The 21,794-nt window shown below is 43.7% G+C and overlaps 1 protein-coding gene across 3 annotated transcripts in view; it reads right to left on the bottom strand.

The window, feature by feature from the left end:
* Positions 1-205: 205 nt before the first annotated feature.
* Positions 206-21,794, bottom strand: part of LOC117355774 (enoyl-CoA delta isomerase 2, mitochondrial-like) — a 128,248-nt gene continuing 106,659 nt past the window's right edge. Inside the window, exons 9-10 of one of the 3 annotated variants that reach the window (XM_033934794.1) lie at positions 12,403-12,546; positions 206-806 (exon numbers count right to left, since the gene is read on the bottom strand). In XM_033934794.1, the coding sequence (XP_033790685.1) occupies positions 651-806; positions 12,403-12,546 (300 nt within the window). In that variant the 3' untranslated portion in view covers positions 206-650. The remainder of the gene's footprint in view (positions 807-12,402; positions 12,547-21,794) is intronic. The other 2 variants (XM_033934796.1, XM_033934795.1) reach the window with 2 other exon arrangements.

The following is a 21,794-nucleotide window of genomic DNA, read 5'->3' as shown; positions in this document are numbered from 1 at the left end:
TTTTCACAAACTCAAATTTCTGACCAACTGACTTCCCGCCAAAATTCAAATTGGTGAACTGCCCTGTTTCCAATCAGGTCAGCAATGCCAGCTGTGTAAACTCACATACTTGTTTGCTGGAAACATGTCAAGGAACTGCCATCTAGTCAGACTGCAATTGTGTGTTATGCAAAAATAAGCACTCAAACAAAACAAATTATCCATTTGCAAGATTCTTTTTAACAGAAGAAAACATTTTAATTATTCTTGATGTCATCATTAATGGGTATCAATAGTACATCTCAACAAGTATAAGTGAAATCTTCATAGACATTGATACCTTTCATTGGACCGACAAAAAAGATGCTGTAGCAAATGAGCTCTTAGACTACAAAGGCTTTTTTCATAACTTCATTCAAACAATATTTTTGTTGGTCTAATTAAAGATATTACAGCCCATAGAGACTACACTTTTCTCCAGGGCCAACATAGTTCCTAGAACTCTGCCCTTTTATGGTAGAGACCTATTGACCTAGCATTGCTTCATATTTTGCAGCAAATGCCGGCACTGTACACTAGAATTAATTGAAAATGTTTATCAAAATGTCATCTCAAAACAATCTCTATAAAGATTAACTATTGTTTGCTAACTCTCAGCTGTTTAGTAAAGATCATAGTTTTGACTTTCTCTGGAAATAGTTCATTATAGCATTCGTGCATTCATCTGAGAGCCACCTCTCTATGAGGCGCTTGCACTCCTGACGGTTGACCTCATGCAGCTTTTCTTTGTCCAAACCTCGTATCAGCTGTTTTGAGAATGCCAGACACTAGAAACAAAAACAGAATACAGCTATAAGTATATCTGAAACACAATGTTGCAAAGGAAAAAAAAGGGAAATAGCCAGAAGGCCCTTGTATATCATGCAAGATATGATTCAGACGTTCAAATACTTAAAGGGTATTAACGTAGAACAAAATCTTTTCCAGAGAAAGGAAAATGGTAAAACCAGAGGACATAATTTGAGGTTGAGGGGTGGTAGATTCAGGGGCAATGTTAGGAAATTCTACTTTACGGAGAGGGTGGTGGATGCCTGGAATGCGCTCCCGAGAGAGGTGGTGGAGAGTAAAACTGTGACTGAGTTCAAAGAAGCGTGGGATGAACACAGAAGATTTAGAATCAGAAAATAATATTAAAGATTGAACTAGGCCAGTTACTGGGCAGACTTGTACGGTCTGTGTCTGTGTATGGCCGTTTGGAGGAGGATGGGCAGGGGAGGGCTTCAATGGCGGGGAGTGTGTAGATGGGCTGGAGTAAGTCTTAACAGAGATTTCGGCAGTTGGAACCCAAGCACAGTACCGGGTAAAGCTTTGGATTCTCGCCCAGAAATAGCTAAGAAGAAAAAAAAAAAAAAAAAAAAAAAAATTTAAATTGAATCAGGTTGGGCAGACTGGATGGACCATTCGGGTCTTTATCTGCCGTCATCTACTATGTTACTATGCTATGCAAATACTATAAATAAAACTAGAAATTATGCTTTCTTTATTGAATAGCAAAGTTTTCTCCTCATGCCAGTCTAAAAGCCACCCTTCTCTGCATTTACCTCTTCCTAAAAAAATATTTTATTTAGTGGAATTTATTTAGTGCTTCTTTTACAAAGCTACAATAGTGGCTGCTGCTGCAGTAATCACTCTGATGCCCATAGGGATTTAATGGGCATTGGAGCGTTTTCCACACGGCAGCTGCTACCGTGGCTTTGTAAAAAAATAAAAAAAATAAAAAAGGGGTGGGAAGGGGTGTTACTGCCTTTCTGAAGATGTTTTCTCAAACATAAAACTTAAAATTGTAACAGCATAACAATAGTAAATTGACCCAATATAAGCATAAATAAGTCAATAAGGTAAATTTAGAAATAACAAATTGAAACCTAGTAATAAGACTAACATGAAACAATGGCAGAAATATACACATTTAATATTATAGAACAACTGGGAGTGTGTGGCGCAGTGGTTAGAGCTTCAGCCTTGGCATCCTGAGTTTGTGGGTTCAAATCCTGCACTGCTCCTTGTGACCCTGGATTAATCCCGATTGCCCCAGGTACATTAGATAGAGTGAGAGCCCGCCGGGACAAGGAAAAATCCTTGAGTACCTGAATAATTTGTAATCCGCATAGAACTGTAGGATATGCAGAATAGAAATTATTAAAAAAACAATTATAGAAGAGAATCAATACAATTCAAGTGATACCATAATAAACAGCAAGGAAGAACATCCAAATAAATCAATATTAGACAATGTCAGCATAGTATCAATTAAACGCACAAAATTGAAACAGATATAATGAAACATCTTACTATTTAGCAGAGAGGCCAAATGCAAATATATAGACAGGGACAAGATGAGTAGCACAGAATCAACTGGGATAAATTAGATGGGTAGCTAAAATGAAGGTAAATTATATGTACAGTTATATAAGATTTGTGAGGCTGGTCAAAGTTACAGGATATGTGGCAACCTAGTCCAGGTGTGGAACGAGTGGATGGTCAGTCACCACATGTTTTAAAGGCTGTCACCTACTTCCTGAAGTAGTCTTGAGTTAGATGCAGACCCGCAGGGAATAAGTGCCAGAGTGTAGGGGCTACATATTTAATTTCATTTATATGCTGCACTTTCAGTCAACTCTGGACAATTTAAACTTGTTAATTTCCATTCATTTAATCCTGCCAAATGGGTTATGTCCCCTGTCAGCACATAGAAGAAAAATGAGCCCAGAACTGACTTATACAGAAGGCAGCCAGTAACATCTTTCACTCTCCAGTAGACCTATAATAAAGCTAATAAAGACCATTTAAAAAAAATAAATAAATAAAGCTAATAAAGATTATTCCAAAAAAATAAATAAAGCTAAGAACCTAGATTAACAACCTATCTAAGAAACAACCATTGCAAGGCCCGTGAGCCAATGGCAGCCCTGCAAGACCTCTGTGGTGTTCCGCAGAGCCTGTACAGAATGTCTTTCCCCCACTCCCATCGGGATCAAGAATTTTTTTTTCAGCGCTGCAGTCCTGCATTCTTTGGGCCATGGGCAGCTTGAATGAAGTAAAAATACACTACCTTTGGCGACCCGGGAAGCTTTCCTTCTGCCAATAGAGTTGCGCATCCAAAAAGACCCATGCACATTCCCTGCATATAGTAGAGTTGCAGAATGAAGTGGAATCTACACATGCAACGGGCACATAACAATCGCCACCTGCGAGGGCCTCAGAGTAGTGGAGGAGCCATGGAACCTCTTAATAGGGCTGATCTCCAAGAAATAGTAGCAGAGATTAAGTTGGAGATTTCTACAGTGGCTACTCAGGTCACAGAAACGATCAGGAAACTGTGGCAGGACCTTGCAGAAATCGGGTCCCACATCAACACTGTTGAGCTTCGAATGCCTGTGCACAGCAAGGTCTGGAGGACGCGCAATCTCAATTGCATGAACTAATTGACAAAATTGAGGATTTTGAGAATCGGGCCCACTAAATCAATTTACGGATCCAGGGAGTCCTGGACACGAGTGAATATAGAAATGCGAAGGATGTGATGACTAGCTTAGCTAGATGGTTGCTACTGGACAATAACTTGGATTTAGGCATTGAGAGGGTGAACAAAGCCCTGGACCCTATGACATCGGAATGCCCCTGCGATATTGTGGTCTACCTTCAAAGTTTTGTGCTGAAAGAGCAAGTTCTTCGCAGAGCTCGGGAATTGGGATCCCTTCAATGGAATGGGCACCATGTGGAACTTTATCAGGACCTTGTATCTAGTACACTGCAGAAAAGAAGAATGTTTTGGGAGGTGACCCAGGCATTGACACGAGCCAATATGTAATACCGCTGGACATTCCCATTTGGGTTGCTGATCACTTTGAATGGAGTCCCTAAGCGAGTCGCCACTGTTGGAGAAGCCCAGAACTTGCTCACTAAAGAGGGGATTGAGGTTCTTGCTAATTCTGCTAGTGGCACAGCCTGAGATTGTCCTGTACCTTAAGTAGACCTGGGGAGGGCCAGCTTGGTTTACCTGGACAGGTAGATGTGGTGTAATGAGCAAACATGAAATAAAAAATTCAGCCATTACACTTTCTCACATTGCACCAGGATTCACTAGTTAGAAAAACTTGCTGATAGGGCTTAATCCAAGAACAGGTGAGAATGTGGTATTAGTGGCTATACATAAATATATGAAACTAGAAAATCATAATCAGAGAGGCAAAGGAAAAGATGGGAACCTAACATATTGAGTTCACACATGTTGCTATGTGCTTGAAGGAACAGGAAGGCAGGCTAGGACATTCATGTGATTGATAAGCACCATAGCAAATTTACCCCAGATGGCAAAGCTTAAGTTTTATAAGGCTTCTTTGTTCTGAAGAGTGTCCAGCCTGGACTAGGCTGGTCCTCAGGGAAGTTATAGGCAGACAGGAGTTGGCCTCTGACCTGGTTGCCTTACATTCCAAGGGGCCCTGATTTTGCAGTGAGAAAGACAAATCGAATCCACATGTGTATCATTGTATGTATAAATCCAGAATTAAGTTTTAGTAAGTCAGTAAGGCATTAAAACTACACAATAGGAATTTACTTATGTAGCTATAGGTAACAAGTGTAGATTAGAATATATTTTACTTTGATTTCATATATTTGAAATCTGAAGAAATTCTGAGAGGGTTACATCTGGGATTTAACCTCTGACCTTAAGCAACTTTTTTTTTACTCTGTGAAACTCTGATGGGAGTGGGGTTAATCTCTCCTTCCCTCCTTCTCTTTCTAGTTTAAGTTAGACAAAGGAACATGAATTGCAGCACAGACATGCAGGTTATCTTAACAGGAAAGGATTTAAAAGCTGAGTAGTTTTGTGAGTACATTACAATAGCTGTCATAAGAACATAAGCAGTGCCTCCGCCGGGTCAGACCACAGGTCCATCCTACCCAGCAGTCCGCTCCCGCGGCGGCCCAAACAGGTCACGACCTGTCTGTATCACCAGAAGGGGCTCCCTTGCCACCTTGGTTTCTCATTTAAGTCCTGTCTTCCTATCGAAGTCCTAACCCTCCGGTCTTGCACATGCACGACCTGGTTTGGTTTCTATACTCATTACCTGGTTAGCTTTCTATACTTGTGTTACATCCCAGCTCCTCCCTCAGTATCCCATGATCCCTTTATCCTTCAGGAATCCGTCCAATCCCTGTTTGAATCCCTGTACCGTACTCTGCCTGATCACTTCCTCCGGTAGCGCATTCCAAGTGTCCACGACCCTTTGGGTGAAAAAAAACTTCCTTGCGTTTGTTTTGAACCTATCTCCCTTCAGTTTCTCCGAATGCCCCCTCGTATTTGCTGTCCCCTTCAGTCTGAAGAATCTGTCCCTATCCACCCTCTCTATGCCCCTCATGATCTTGAAGGTCTCTATGTCTGTCATTGTATGTCTTCTTTTTATAAAACATGTAAGCTTAATATGAGAATGTAACTTTTTAGGTATAAGAATGTAATTTTTAGGAATGCTTTTGGGACACGCCCATATGAAGGTATAGAAACGAGCCTTATATGAAAGCAAATAATTTGGACCAGTTAGATTGTAGCGAAGGAATGTCGTCATTTAGGATATATATGGATGTGTAACTGGTAAAATGTTGGAATTTGTTACTAGCAAGACCAGCTTTTGGCTTCTGTAATAATTCTCATGATGCAACTAACCTTTTGATTAATCACTTTTAATAATGAATAAAAAATAATTTTGCTTTTCTAAAACATTTGCATCATTTTCATTATTCATTTTTACAAACCTAGAGTAGCTACGAGTATGCTTGTGTGCAATTATCCTGATCAGGCCCCACAATCTATTCAACAACACTTGTACGGCTTCAGATGGCAATGCGTGGATCGTAGACAGGGGATCACCTGCACAGAGGGTGACGACCTCAGCTGCAGGCCCTTAGTCTTGAACTATTGAGCATAGAAACTGGACTCAGATTATTTGCGCCCTGTTTGTACCTCCTTTGGTATCTTTCCCGCAAGTTGGATGATATCACAGCTCACTGTTCTACAAGTTCTTGAACAAAGAAACTGGATGGCTCACTGTAGAGGTGAAGGAAGCGATCACCTCTACAGTGAGCCATGCTGTTTCTTTGTTCTTTTTCCTCTTGGATCCTTTGTTGATCTGATGTTTCTCCCCTGCGTCCAGATCAAAACTGATCATATTGTGATCACTGTTTCCCAGCATCCCTTCTACTTCTACATCTTTTGCCGGTTCTCGCAGGCCATTTAGAATTAAGTCCAGAATTGCATTTCCTCTAGTATTTTTCTTCACAAGTTGTTCCAGGAAGCAATCGCCTACAGCATCCAAAAATGTGGTCTCCCTAACGCAGCCGGAGGTGCCTAGGTTCCAGTCTATTCCCAGATTGTTGAAGTCACCCATGATAACTGTGTTGCCTCTCTTGCAGTTGCGTTTAATCTCATCCGTCATTGCTCCGTCAATTTCTTCGGACTGCCCCGGAGGACGGTAGTAGATGCCGATCTTCGTTTTCAGGCATTTGTTCCTGGAATTTTGACCCATACTCTTAACTTATCAGTCAGTGTGGCGTGTTCTCTCCAGTAGATTCAATTCCCTCTTTGACGTATATGGCAATGCCCCCACCTTTTTGAGCCACTCTCTGCCATATAGCTTGTATCCCGGTAGCAGTGTCCCAGACATTTTCCTCAGTCCACCATGTTTCTGTGATGCCTATGATGTCAACGTTATCTTTTTGTGCCATAGCTTCTAATTCACCCATCTTATTCCTAAGGCTCCTTGCGTTTGTGTACATATACTTGAGTTTGCGGCTTGTTCCTTCCCTCTTGTGTCCTTTTCGATCTGTCTTGTATTGTGATCTGGTGAGTCTTTCCCTATCTTCTTGCACGGTATTCTCCGGGTATACTGGTTCCCGAACCATCGACTCTCTTTCTCGGTCGACTGTCAGCTTTCCCCTTCTTCCTAGTTTAAAAACTTCTCAACTTCTCTCTTTATGTTGGTCAACTTCTCTCTTGATGTTAGTGCATCTCCAAGCGGAAGTATGCTTCCTACAGGAATCTCATCTTCCCAGAGCCCTTGAATGGTACCTGTGGGACTCTAGATTCCCCTTGATGTATTGGGCATCTACTGGGGCTTCCAAAAAGAGAGGGGTGGGCATTCTATTCGCCAGGAAAATGTTACTAGAAGTTATCCTCAGGACCGCTATATTTTTGTAGTGGGGGTCTTCCAGGGTCACATCTTTACCTTTGCTAATATTATGCACCAAATGAAAAGCAGGGGGACTTCTTTCATGAGATGATATCTAAGGACATGGCAATACAAAGAGGGCTCGCTGATCGTTGGATGAGACCTGAATATGACACTTTCCATCCTTGGACAATTCCGGCAATCAAGTGACTTATGGTAGGAGGGATAGGGCTGAGTTGCGCGGCTTCCTCAGAATCTTAATTTGGAGGATGGGTAGAAGTGGCTACACCTTAGGGACCGAGATTACACTTACTTTTCACCTGTACACCACTCAGGTATTTCAGATAATTTTAATAATACCTCCCAGCTGTATTCGCATAGTTTTTCAATGACGAGTGAAGAGCTCCATCTTCCCCACGACCAAAAAAAATTTCAATGAGCTCAATCAAAAGACAAACAAATGATGATTTTTGCTTATGATCATGAAGGCATCATCATCATAGACATAGTTCCATGTGGAAGAAGTGTCAAAGCAATGTATAATTGTGATTTTTTGGAAAAAAAATGCGCAGAAATTCACAAAACCCGACCTCAGTTGCTCTTGGCTGGGCCAATCATTCTTCACGACAACGTTCGCCTGCACATAGGGAATATTGTTATTAAAAACTACGCAAATACGGCTGGGAGGTGTTACCTCATGCTCCCTACAGTTCAGACATGAATCCACCAGACTGCGACCTTTTACCAAAGTTGAACCAACCTATGCGTGGATGTTTTGCATCTCTGGAAGAGATGCCATTCAGCAACTGAACAAAAATGGTATCTTGGATAGAATAATGAAGCTTCCCAGACGTTGGGACTCGGTCATTGCAAAGCAAGGAGACTATATTGAAGGATTGTAAAGAAATGCTTGAAAAAAATAAAACATGTAAATTTAAAAAAATAGTGTGCATTATTTATGAAATGACCCTCATAGATTACAGATTACTAATAGCAGATCTGCAATTTCAGTTTTTTGGTTTTTTTCAGTTCTGTATTCAAGGGTGTATACCAGTTGCTCCAGGTGAGTTGTTGCTATTCAATTTGTCGATTTGATCTAATACATCTTTCAGGTTCACTGATATTTGTTTCAGTCCACTTGTTGAAAAGAGAACTTTGTATAGGGGGGTTCCAAAGTGACAGAGTAATAGATAAAAAGAAGTTGACCTTGGAGAGATGTCTTTCTAGAGGGCAGAGTTAGGTGATGAGTCTATGAGGGAATGGATGAACCTACTGGAAGTAATTCTAGAGGAGAGCTGAGAATGGATGAGTCTTATGGCAGACAGTCAAAGGGCAATGGGCTAGATCAGACATGGGCTACTCCGGTCCTCGAAGGCTGGAATCCAATTGGGTTTCCAGGATTTCCCCAATGAATACACATGAGATCTATTTTCATGCACTACTTTCACATGCACTACACACCAACTGGCTGGCCAATCAAGAACAAGCGACTGGCGAGGACCATTCGCTTGTGTAAAAAACTGCTCTGCCCCAACTCTTCTCTCTTTGGTTCCCCGGCTCTCTCTAGCTCCCCTACTTCCCTACTCTCTGCCACCCTTCCCCGCAGTGCAAGCCCATGGTTTTAAAGCGAGGCTGCACTGCGGGGAAGGGCGGCAGAGAGCAGGAGAGTCAGGGCAGGCAGAGAGCAGGCCCACCAGACGGCCCGACACTCCCCCCTGTATGTAAAAGTTGGGAGCAGGAGGGGTGCTCAGTCCCTCCTGCTCCATAGGCCTCCCTCCCCCCGACTGCCATGGCTCACCCCCCTGTCTGGCACAGCCCACCTCCGACCCAGCCTGACCCCCCGTACCTAAAAGTTGGGAACAGGAGTGGTGCTCAGTCCATCCTGCTCCTCCAGACTCCATGTGATGCACAGGGAGGAGCCCTAAGGAAGTCCCTGATTGGCTAAGACTCCTCGGGCTCCTCCCCCCTTGGAATGGGCCTGAGGCGCCTGTGCCAATCAGGGCCTTAAGCCCCTCCCTGTGCATCACATATGCACCAGGGCGGGGCTTAAGGCCCAGGAAGACAAGTTGCTGGAGTCCTGAGGAGCAGGAGGGATTGAGCACTCCTCCTACTCCCAACTTTTAGGTAGGGGGTGTCGGGGTGGGCCGTGCCGGTGGAAGGGTGTGTGTGTGCTGGATCAGGCGCGCATGAAGGGGGTGTTTGGTACAGGGGAGGCTTTTTTTTTTTTAAATAGGCCTGATATTTTGTGGCCTATTAAAAAAAAGAAAAAAAAAAACCCGGCAGAGCTCAATCCGATCTGTGTAGTCGGTTGGGGGGCGTGTCTACGATCACCTCCATTTGCATGAAGATGGTTGGTGAATCGATCGGCCTGCCTCCAATCGCACACGGATCGGACACGGATCAGAAGGTTAGTGAATCTAGGCCAATGTATCTGTGGTAGTATTTGAGAGGAAATGAGTATAGGGAGTGAACAATGAAACAATGGGAATAATCCTGAAATGGATTAGAATGAGGTGATTAGCCTGAGTAAGTAAACCTTTAATAGAATAGGCAGGAGTTGAGATGGGAGAGGTGTGATGAATATGAAAAATTGGTTGAGCCTGGAGTATGTGAAAGAGATGGTGAATGTAGTGTGGAAGGCTAAGAAAGAAGAGTCAGCAGAGGGAACCCCCCCCAAAAAAAAAAATTAAGAGAAAATGCATGGATGGGGTATGTGGGGGAGAGAAGGGAGGATAGATGATGACTCACAAATCTCACCCACTCAAACATACTGCACTCAGGGCCCGATGCACTAAGCTCCGACATTACTGTAAAAAATAACCTGATGGGAGCGATTTTTCAGCAGTGGGTGGTGCTCTGTCAATAGAATGCAAATTATATGCATGCTATTTGTGCGGAGCAACTTTGGTAAAAGGGGGAGGAACTGTGACTGGTGCTTGCTCAGAAGAGCAATCGCTAGCACAGCTCCTTCTCCTGCCTACCCGAACCTCTCCTCCTTCTGCCTGCCTTAAAAATCCTGCCGTACCCCTGCTTTTCTGCTGGCTGAACTGATTGCGGCAAGGGAATTTCCGATCAGCTGAGCTGGCAGGACTTCCCAAAGCCGCCGATCAGCAGCTTTAAGGTGTCCTGGCAGCTCAGCTGATTGGCGATTCTCCTTCAGTTGCGCTGAGGGGGAGGAAAAACCCCACAAAAAACCAACCCACAACCCGATTCCTCCCTCCCACCTGTCCCCCTCCCAACCCTCCAAAAGCTCCCCTCCCTCCTGACACTCCCTCCTGTCGGTGGGCCTTCCCCTTCCTGCTGCATACTGGGATGTACTGGGAGAAGCCTAAGGCCCTGATTGGCTCCTAGTAGGAGGGGCCTTAGGCATCTGAGCCAATCAGGGCCTTAGGTTTCTCCCAGTGCAACTCCAGATGCATTGTGATTGCCATATTGAAGAGGTGAGCCTGCCAGCAGGAGGAGTGGGCATCCCTCCTGCCGAACAAAAAAAAAAAGGTACAGGACAGGTGTCCCAGCCCTGAGGCAGGAGGAAGTGCAGAGAAGGGAAATGCGTTGTTTCCTTTAACAGCAGGGTCTGAGCTGTCAAGCCTTACTTTCCTGTCAGTGCCTGAGCCAATCAGCTCAGATCCTGCCATTGAAGTTTGCAGGGAAACATATTTCCCTGCAATGCATTACATGGAGTGCTCATTAGAATACTAATGAGCTCCTTGTAATGCATTATCATGGGATTCTCTGTGGCTGCTACTATGCTCGGGATTGTTAGCAGCCACGGAGAACCATTTTGTGCTTCAGGAAGGGTTTCCTGCCAGTAAGATTGCTTTAACAAGTCTTACCCTGATACAGAAAAGGTTTTCCATGACAGTATCAGTTACTTTCCATGCATTCATACACACGCACGCACATCCAAGTCTACTCAGTCACACAAATTCACTCACACTCCCATCCCATCCACGCATATGCATATACTTGTATTCACAGACCCTGAATATATACTTAAAGACACTCCTCGATTCCCTTACTCTCATCTATTAACTCTATCGTGCAAGCTTGTGTCTCAGGCAGGGTGGCAATTTAAAAAAATAGATTTACAAATTTATATGTACTAACATAAGAATAGCTTTATTAGATCAGACCAATGGTCCATCAAGCCCAGTAGCCCGTTCTTACGGTGGCAAATCCAGGTCCCTACTACCTGGCCAAAACCCAAGGTGTAGCAACATTCCATGCTACCGATCCAGGGCAAGCAGTGGCTTCCCCCATGTCTTTCTCAATAGCAGACTATGGACTTTTCCTCCAGGAAATTGTCCAAATCTTTCTTAAAACCAGCTATGCTATCCGCTCTTACCACAACCTCAGACAATGCATTCCAGAACTTAACTATTCTCAGAGTGAAAAAATATTTCTTCCTATTGGTTTTAAAAGTATTTCCCTGTAACTTCATTGAGTGTCCCCTAGTCTTTATAATAGTCTTTACAATTTTTGAAGGAGTGAAAAATCGATTCACTTGTATCCATTCTACTCCACTCAGGATTTTGTAGACTTCAATCATATCTCTCCTGAGCCATCTCTTTTCCAAGATGAAGAGCACTAACTTTTTTAGTCTTTCCTCATATGAGAGGAGTTCCATCCCCTTTATCATCTTGGTCACTCTTCTTTGAACATTTTCCAGTGCCACTATATCTTTCTTGAAATAAGGAGAGCAGAATTGAACGCAATATTCCAGGTGAGGTTGCACCATGGAGCAATATAGGGGCATTATAACATTCTTAGTCTTGTTAACCATTCCTTTTTTAATAATTCCTAGCATCCTGTTTGTTTTTTTGGCTGCTGCTACACATTAGGAGGAAGGTTTCATCATATTGTCTACTCGTATATGTAATACAAATAATGTACAGTTTATGAGGATTTAGGGATTGATTATATCACCATAGGGGGGGGTCACATGAATTTTTAACGGATAAAATAGGAGTCACATTATAAGATAGTTTAGGAAGCACTATTGTAGAGGAGGATATTTGCTCTGGGGTTGAACCTCTTTCTTCCCAGTGCTGCTTGAGTTCTTTATTTGTGAAATACGCCTATGTACTCTGCCAGACTGAACTCTTAGCAGTGGTTACTCATAAGTGCAGTGCTGCAGTCAAGTTATAGAATAAGTCACTAGCAGTGTAGTTAAGAACAAAACATTTTGAATACTGACATTTTTGGGAAGCCTTGCATAAGATATCAGCCTTGCCCAAACATCCTTCTGGAAAGTGCTGTCAGGGAAAACCTCAGTCACAAGTCCTCGCTCACATGCTTCTGCTGCAGTCAACATTTTGTTGAAAAGTAGCATCTCATTAGCCTAAAATAAAAATGTATGAGAGAGAGAAAACTCAGTTTTGGTATTTATATAAAGTTTAAATAAAATGTATACACACAGAGGTTGATATTCAAAGATTTGTCTGGCTACCTTTCTGAATTTACCAGATAAAGATGCCAGCATTTTCAATTTTCTCCCCACTCACCAAAGAAAATGTGTAGGTAAACTGATCTTCACAAAAATATTAAATACTGAGTTGTGGAGGCAAAAATGTCACAAAAATAGGAGAAAAACATTCCACAAAAAAATCAAAACAAAACACTACTAAGGTAAACTCATCTGCACAAAATTTACCCTGATAAAAGGGTGATGCTGGGAGCATTCCTGAGGCATTTTAACCCTAAAGCTAGTCAGCACTAATTGCTAAGTTTACTCAAGTAGGTTTAGAACAGCTACTTTAATTATTTGGATGTATTTTTTTAAAATTGATTTTCAAGTTTAGAATTCTTTACAGAATAAAGAAAATGAAGATAGTAATAGAAATATTTCACAAAAGATAATGTCTAAAACATTAAATCTACAGAAACTCTAACAAGCCCACATTAAGGAAGAAATTCACCTTTTTCCTAAAGATATATCTCAAGTAAACAAAAATCTGTAAATTCGTACACTAAGGAAAAATTACAAGGAAACAAATAAATCAAACAATAGTCAAATTAGATCAGCTCACAGACTAATTCTTCTAGTGGCATACAATTATTTAAACTCCAAACTAAAAATCTAAAGTCACTTCTTAATGGTGGTTTCGTGTAATTTCAAAAATTGTTCAAGTTGTAAAGAGTCCCAGAAAATATAGTCCTTCTCTTTATATTTCAAGATACATTTACATGGAAACTTTAAGAAAAAAGTGGCCTCTAATGCCACTACTCATGATTTTAACAAAATAAAAGCCTTCCTCCTAAGCTGAGTAGTATGGGCCACATCCAGGAAAATTAGAACATTATCACCACAGAATTTAGTACTCTTGTTTTGAAAATAAAGTCTTCATTATTAGCATTTTATCTACTTCACTGTTGCATTCAATCAATAGAGTAGACCTTTCTCCAATTAAATTTTGAGAGTCCAGTTAAATCAAAATCTACAGGCTCTAATTGATCTGCTCCTAATTCAGTTAATACTTTCTTTTTCTGAGGAATATAATAATGATTAAGTACAGGAATAGAGTCTGCGTTGGCCAATCCCAAGATTTCTTCATATTTTCATAACAGTATCTCAGATGTTATCAAATGAGTCTTGGGAAAATTGACCAAACACAGATTTCTAGCCCGTAACTTATTTTCCATCATTTCAATCCTTGAGTACATAATATGGGAATCCTTTACCGCTGATACTGAAACCGCATGCATAGTAGAAACCCGAGATTCAGTTGTTGAAAGACGTTTATCCAATGTTTTAAATTGGAATCAACGTCTTCCAACTTCTGAATGACACTGAGAAAATCCTACATTCTGAGTGGCTATAGATTTTAACAATCCCTCAACTCTTAAATTTATCTTCCAAAGATCTTTTAAGAATATATCATCTGGGGTCTCTTGTGAATCTTGGGAAGATAAGGCAGTCTCCTGAAAGGATAGTGCCTTAGGCATCTCCCTATAGACCATCAGGGAAGATGTCTGTACTCTCAAAGATTCAACAGGAGACCTACTGGGATCTGATTCTGGTCCCAAATCCCTTGATATTACTGGAGGGAGAGGAGGAGTTCTAGTCAAGGCACTGAGTCAGTATTACTTAATTCAGTTCTAGGTATTAAATGGCGATACATGGGACCGGCTAATACCGGAGTCGATGTAGTAATTTTAGATTTCACCTTTCTTTTCCCCATTTAAATAAACAAAGTTGGTAAACTATTAGTCAATATTTAAGGAGAAAAGAAAAGAGAAAATTACAAAAACCTAGTGACTAGTGACTCCAAGGGTCATGCCCCTTCGGCCGTGCCGTCTTTTTCACTGAAAAGTAAAGGACCCCAATAATGTGGGTCAACTGCTTCCTCAGGTGCCTGATGGTAATTGGCTCCCTGAAATCGCCACCTTCCAGAGTGGAGGTGGAAACGCTGAGCCAAACAATGGCAGAAAATTAATCCCTCTTTCCACAGTTGTAGGTAAACTTCTCCCTATTTGGATGTATTTACTACCTTTTTGAATAAATTCACACAAGACCGTGCATAGCAGGTATAACTCAAATATAGGCAATAGACAATTACAGTAGTAAAAATTTTCAAATAAAACAAAGTTAATTTACCTGTAGCAGGTGTTCTCTGGGGATAACAGGCACATATCTCATTTGGGTGATTTCATCCAAGCAGCCCAATGCAGACACTGCCATAAGTGCATTGCCACTTTAAATCTTTGAGTTAGTGCCCCCCATTGCATATGCATGGGCACTTTCCCACCCAATACTCGAAAAAGGACCAGCAGGACACTATGAAAACTAAGAAGCCAAATCAAGGGGAGGTAAGAGGGATGCGAGTATATGCCTGCTATCCTCAAGGAACCCCTGCTACAAGCAAGTAGCGTTGCCTTCTCCAAGGACAAGCAGGCATAATATTCTCATATATGGGATTCTCTAGCTGCCAGGCTCACCACATAAAATTGAAGTTCTTATTTATTTATATAAAAGTACTTATAACCATGCTGAGAACCTTCTGATGTGCTCGGGACTGATCCAGAGCATTTGTCGGGTGGAGATAGCATAGGCTGAGACCTTGCTCATAACTCTAATATCATACAGAGCATCCGCTATAAAATTCAACCCAGAGAGGAATATTTAGGGATCCTTATCGTCTTGCTTGTCTGAGGCTTGAGACAGGTAGGTGTGGCAAGCATGTGCCACAAAGTAAGATGCAGCTCCCACATTAATCCCTAGAGCAAACGCTTCAATTGCCACTTGAGGAGCAAGTCTACTTTATAGTCCTGAGTATCCTTTAACATCATCCCTCTTTCACTAGGCAGGGAAGTTCATTTAAGGGCCTGAACTACCAGTGAGTCCACGTTTGGCTGAACAAAGAGTTGCTGAAAATCCAGCACTATCGGATAAAGCTTGGTCATAGTCTTAGCCACTCGCAGGGACCCTCCTGGTGATTCCCATTGGTTCTTGACAAGCTTGGTGATGTCTGGATGCAAGGGGAAGAAATTGGTTGGAGCCACATAGTTGCTCATAAGTACTGGAATTAGAAAGCTGGGGGGTGGGGGGGGACTTCCAGCTTTAATTCTCAGAGCGAGGCAGAAATAATGCCCAAGAACACAGACACTGTGAACAGTCAGCGCACTATAGGGTCTTCCTCATAATCCAGTGCCACCACTGCCTCTTGACCGACATTTTCATGCATAGAGGTGGACTCTGCCAGAGAAACTTCATCCTGGGACAAAAGTGGCATGGAATCAGACTTTCCATCCTCCCAGTCTATAACAGACTGAACTTCCTGGTATAGGTCTGTGTCCTCATCTGGTCGGGGCACAAGTTGAGGGGAATTCTCCTGCGCCACTGCCACTAGTGTGCTTGAAACAGATGCTGAGTACCCTCAGCAGTTCAAATAGGTACTCCATATAAAGTTCACAAAATCTGGAGTAAAGCTGTCCTCTCCTATAACTCCACTCTCTCGTCTGCTATTGATATCCTGGGACTGTCTGCCAAGTCTCTTCCCTGAAGAAGCCCTTTCTGGAAACATCAATCGCTCCTCCTAAACTTACTTGCTCCACTTCATCACTGACGCTGAAACCGTGGATTGAAGACAAAGTTTTATTTTATTTTTCTTTCCAGCTTATGATTTATCTTTAATCTTATCTATTGTTTTGCCTTTTGTCTTTGTTTTGTTCTATTTCTATCATTTAAATTTCTCCAGAATTCTACTGTTCAACGACTCCCCCTTCTGCTTCTATTCCTTTCTCTCCTCTCTTCTACCTTCCAAAGCATTTAGATCAATGCTGTCTTGTTAAAATGTTTATTTTATTTTTATTTTTCCTATAACTCTACTTTTCACTTCTCTATTATCCTCCAGGTACTTTAGTTAGATTGTGAGCCTTCGGGACAGTAAGGGAATTTTTCAAGTACCTTTCTTATTTCTAATCTTAATGTATATTTTCTGTAAACCGCTTAGAACCTAACGGATGTAGCGGTATATAAGAAATAAATTACATTACATTACATTACATACCCTTGCCCCTTCCATTTCACATCCTGCAAGAAGTGCCAATCCCCAGCTCTGGCTAACCCCCAACATTCATTACCTATACTCCTGTATCTGAGCTGCTGAACATCTTTGGCTTAAATTCTGCACACATGCCGACTTCATACACTCCAAATTCATGCTGACAACCTTCCAACCTACACTCTCGCTTGCCAAACAAGACTACTACAACCATTTAACTAACTCTCTTAGTGTCAACCCTTGCCATCTCTTTGTCACACTCAACTCTCTACTCAAAGTACCCCCACCTCCTATCCTCTCCTCACTTCCCCCCCCTGACAGTGGTAGAGTTCTACCACAAGATCCACTTTGAATTCTCAACCAAATCACCTCCCCCATCTCTTCTAACTGTCCACGTTGCCAACCTCCCTTCAACAACCCTTGCCATCTTTTCCTCCTCTTTTGAAGTCACAGACGAGGAAACAGCTCAACTTCTCTCCTCCTCCAAACCCACCACCTGTTCCTCTGACCCGATTCCTGCCCACCTACTTGGAGTTATCACTCCCACTGTCATCCATCCCATCTGTCACATCCTCAACCTATTACTCTCTACTCTAACAGTTCCTGATGTCTTCAAATATGACACCTCTCCTCAAAAAAAACCCTCACTAGACCCCACATCCCCCTCCAATTAATCGCCCCATCTCTCTCCTCCTCTTCCTATCCAAGCTACTCAAACATGCTGTTCACTGCCATTACCAGGACTCACTTTCTTCTCAAGAAATTCTTGTGTGACAATTGGGCTTTCGCCCTCGCCATTCTATGGAAACTGCCCTTGTAAATTCTCTATTGATCTGTTCATGGCCAAATCCAATGGTCTCTACAATATCCTCATCCTTCTTGATCTGTCTGCTGCCTTTGATACTGTTGATCACTACTTCCTTCTCGATACACTGTCTTTGCTGAAACTCCAGGGCTCTATTCTCTCCTGGTTTTCTTCATATCTCTCCCATTGTATGTTATGGTGGATCCTCCTCCACTGCCATCTTACTGTCTATCGGTGTACCTCAAGGCTCTGTCTTGGGCCTTCTCCTCCTCCATTTAAACCCACTCTCTCAGTACACTGATCACCTCCCATGGTTTTCAATATCACCTCTATGCTGATTGACTCCCAAATCTATCTCTCTACTCCAGAGAGGGGGAAGAGAGGGGGAAAGCCGACAGCAGATCTGATGTTGACGCTTCGGACAACAGCATCCAGAACAGATGCTGAACGGGCTGACTGCAGGGAGGAAACAGAGGGACCGGAAGATCTACAGATCAGACAGCGAGGGAATCATCAGGTAAAGGGAGCTTGCTGGGAGAAGACTAAGGGGCATGGGGACACAGGGGGACTGGGTGGCACAAGGGCGAAAGCCGAGGGTAATATAGAAGCACCACAAGGCAATGGGGGTCAAACAGAGGCTCAAGGGATGACAGCCCAGGAGGGGGCCTGTAGGGCTAAAAATCCCAGAGGAAAAGCAGGAAAGTGGGGTGGCAGGAATGTGGGGAAGCTGAAAGCTAAGAGGGTAAAGGCTGAGGGTAAAACAGAAACACAGAGAGCAGGAAAACTGCCAGAAATCCAAGGGCAAGTGGACCAGGTAAATGCAGAAGTGGAAGAAAAACGACGGGACCTGCGGTGCTTATACGCAAATGCAAGAAGCCTCACGGCCAAGATGGGTGAACTAGAAGTCGTCGCCAAGGGGGAGGACCTGGATATAATTGGAATTGTAGAAACCTGGTGGACAGAGGAAAATCAATGGGATATAGCGCTGCCAGGGTACAAGCTCTATAGGAGGGACAGGACCCACAAAAAGGGGGGAGGCATAGCACTATATATAAAGGAATCTATCCACTCGGTCGGAATGGATATGGCAACGAAGGCAGAGGGGCTGGAATCGCTGTGGGTCAAATTACCGGGAAACAAGGGTGCGAGCATTAAACTGGGGCTGTACTATCGACCACCTGGTACGCCAGAGGGAGTCGGACACGACTTGGAAGCGGAATTGAGACAGGAGTGCAGGACTGGAAGTGTAACAGTGATGGGGGACTTCAACTACCCAGGGATAGACTGGAGTACGGGTCACTCCAACTGCACTAGGGAGACAGGATTTGTAGAAGCTGTGAAGGACTGCTTCATGGAGCAACTAGTCAAAGAACCGACGCGAGGGGGTGCTACTCTTGACCTCATCCTAAACGGATTAGGGGGGCCTGCAAGAGGGGTAGAAGTGGGAGGACCACTAGGCAACAGTGATCATAACACGATCAGATTCACATTAGAAAGAGGGACACCCATAGTTAGGAGGACCGCAACAACTGCGTTGAACTTCAAGAAAGGGAACTACGCTGCTATGAGGGAAATGGTGGGGAGGAAGCTCAGAAACATCTTTAGGATGGAGACTGTGGGAAGCGCCTGGACCCTATTTAGGGACACCCTGCAGGAAGCACAGAGAATGTACGTCCCCAATTTCAGGAAAGGCTGCAAGAACAAGCGATCAAAGGACCCGGTTTGGATGTCAATAGAAGTAAAGAGGGCGATAAAGGACAAAAAAGTATCTTTCCGGAGATGGAAAGAGGACCCAACAGAGGAAAATCGCCAGGCGCACAGGAAATGCCAAAAGGAATGCCACCGGGAGGTTAGAAAAGCAAAAGAGAAATACGAAGAGGGGCTGGCCAAGGAGGCGAAAAACTTCAAGGCATTCTTCAGTTACGTTAAAGGGAAGCGACCAGCGAGAGAGGAGGTAGGGCCGTTGGACGATGGGGACAGGAAGGGAGTGATTAAGGAGGATAAAGAGGTAGCTGAGAGGTTGAACACGTTCTTCTCGTCGGTTTTCACGAGCGAAGACACATCTAATATACCGGACTCAGAGGAGCTCATGAGTGGGGAACAGGCTGAAAAATTAGAGCACATAGAGGTAAGTAGGGAGGATGTCCTCAAACAGATAGACAGGTTAAAATGCGGCAAATCACCGGGCCCGGACGGGATCCACCCAAGAGTGCTGAAAGAACTAAGACAGGAAATAGCGGGCACAATCCAACATGTTTGCAACCTATCCTTGAAAACTGGTGAGGTGCCAGAGGACTGGAAATTGGCAAATGTCACACCGATCTTCAAGAAGGGGTCGAGGGGTGACCCCGGGAACTACAGGCCGGTGAGCCTGACTTCAATAATAGGGAAGATGGTGGAAGCTATGATCAAGGACGGCATTTGTGAGCACATCGAGAGGAATGGCCTACTGAGAACAAGCCAGCACGGATTCTGTAAGGGAAGGTCGTGCCTAATGAACCTTCTGTACTTCTTTGAGGGAATAAGCAGTCGGATGGACAATGGGGAGCCCATAGACATCATTTACCTCGACTTTCAAAAGGCTTTCGACAAGGTGCCACATGAAAGGCTACTTAAGAAGCTGTGGAGCCACGGGGTGGGAGGGGATGTGCACAGATGGATCAAGCACTGGCTGTCGGGTAGACTGCAGAGGGTTGGAGTAAAGGGCCAATATTCTGACTGGCGGGGAGTCACGAGCGGTGTGCCACAGGGATCGGTGCTGGGGCCTTTACTCTTTAACATATTCATCAATGACCTGGAAAAGGAGGCAAAGTGTGAGGTTATAAAATTCGCAGACGATACCAAAATGTGCGGCAGAGTTAGGACAGGGAGGAGTGCGAGGACCTACAAAGGGACCTGGACAAGCTGGAAGACTGGGCAAACAAATGGCAAATGCGCTTCAACGTGGACAAATGCAAGGTCATGCATATAGGGAAAAAGAACCCGTTGTTCAACTACAAATTGGGGGGAGACAGCAGACTCGAGAGAGACTTGGGTGTGCTGGTGGATGCATCACTGAAGCCATCTGCACAGTGCGCAGCAGCCTCGAAAAAAGCCAACAGGATGCTGGGCATCATAAAGAAGGGCATAACAACCAGAACCCGGGAAGTCATCATGCCATTGTATCGAGCGATGGTACGTCCGCATCTGGAATACTGCGTTCAGTATTGGTCACCGCACCTCAAGAAGGACATGGCGGTACTTGAGAGAGTCCAAAGGAGAGCAACAAAAATGGTAAAAGGGCTGGAACACTGCTCGTACGCCGAGAGGCTGGATAGGCTGGGGCTCTTCTCTCTGGAGAAAAGGAGACTCAGGGGAGATATGATAGAGACCTTCAAGATCATGAGGGGCATAGAGAGGGTGGATAGGGACAGATTCTTCAGACTGAAGGGGACAGCAAATACGAGGGGGCATTCTGAGAAACTGAAGGGAGACAGGTTCAAAACAAATGCAAGGAAGTTCTTTTTCACCCAAAGGGTAGTGGACACTTGGAATGCGCTACCGGAGGAAGTGATCAGGCAGAGTACGGTACAGGGATTCAAGCAGGGATTGGATGGATTCCTGAGGGATAGAGGGATCGTGGGGTACTGAGTAAACCAACCTGGTCGTGCATGTGCAAGACCGGAGGGCTAGGACTTCGATAGGAGGGCAGAACTTAAATGGGAAACCAAGGTGGCAGGGGAGCCCCTTCTGATGATTCAGACAGGCCTTGACCTGTTTTTGGCCACCGCGGGAGCGGACTGCTGGGCAGGATGGACCTGTGGTCTGACCCGGCAGAGGCACTGCTTATGTTCTTATGTTCTAGATCTCTATAGGATTTCAAGTCCAAATCACAGCCTGCCTGACCGACATTGCTGCTTGAATGTTTCATTGCCAAATCAACCTGCTCTACTCTTTTTTCCCCAAAAAGGACCAGAAATCTTTTTGTAATACACCCTCTTTAACTCTTTTGTAATCCGCCTTGAACCGCAAGGTAATGGCGGAATAGAAATCCCTAATGCAATGTAATCTAGAACTGAATATGTTCAAAACCACACTCCTTATCTTTCCACCTAAACCCACCTTCCCCCTCCTACCATTCTCTGTTTCTGTGGATAATACTCTTCGCCTACCTGTCTTGTCAGCTTGCAACCTCAGGGTAATCCTTGACTCTTAGCTCCCTTTTTCCACTTAGATCCAACAAACTGCTAAAACCCATCGCTTCCCCCTCTATATTACCAAAATCTGACCTCTCCTCTCCAA

The sequence above is a fragment of the Geotrypetes seraphini genome, chromosome 2, assembly GCF_902459505.1.
Source record: "Geotrypetes seraphini chromosome 2, aGeoSer1.1, whole genome shotgun sequence".
Taxonomy (NCBI): domain Eukaryota; kingdom Metazoa; phylum Chordata; class Amphibia; order Gymnophiona; family Dermophiidae; genus Geotrypetes; species Geotrypetes seraphini.
Note: the sequence above shows the minus strand (reverse complement) of the source record. Positions and strands in the feature narration are given on the sequence as shown.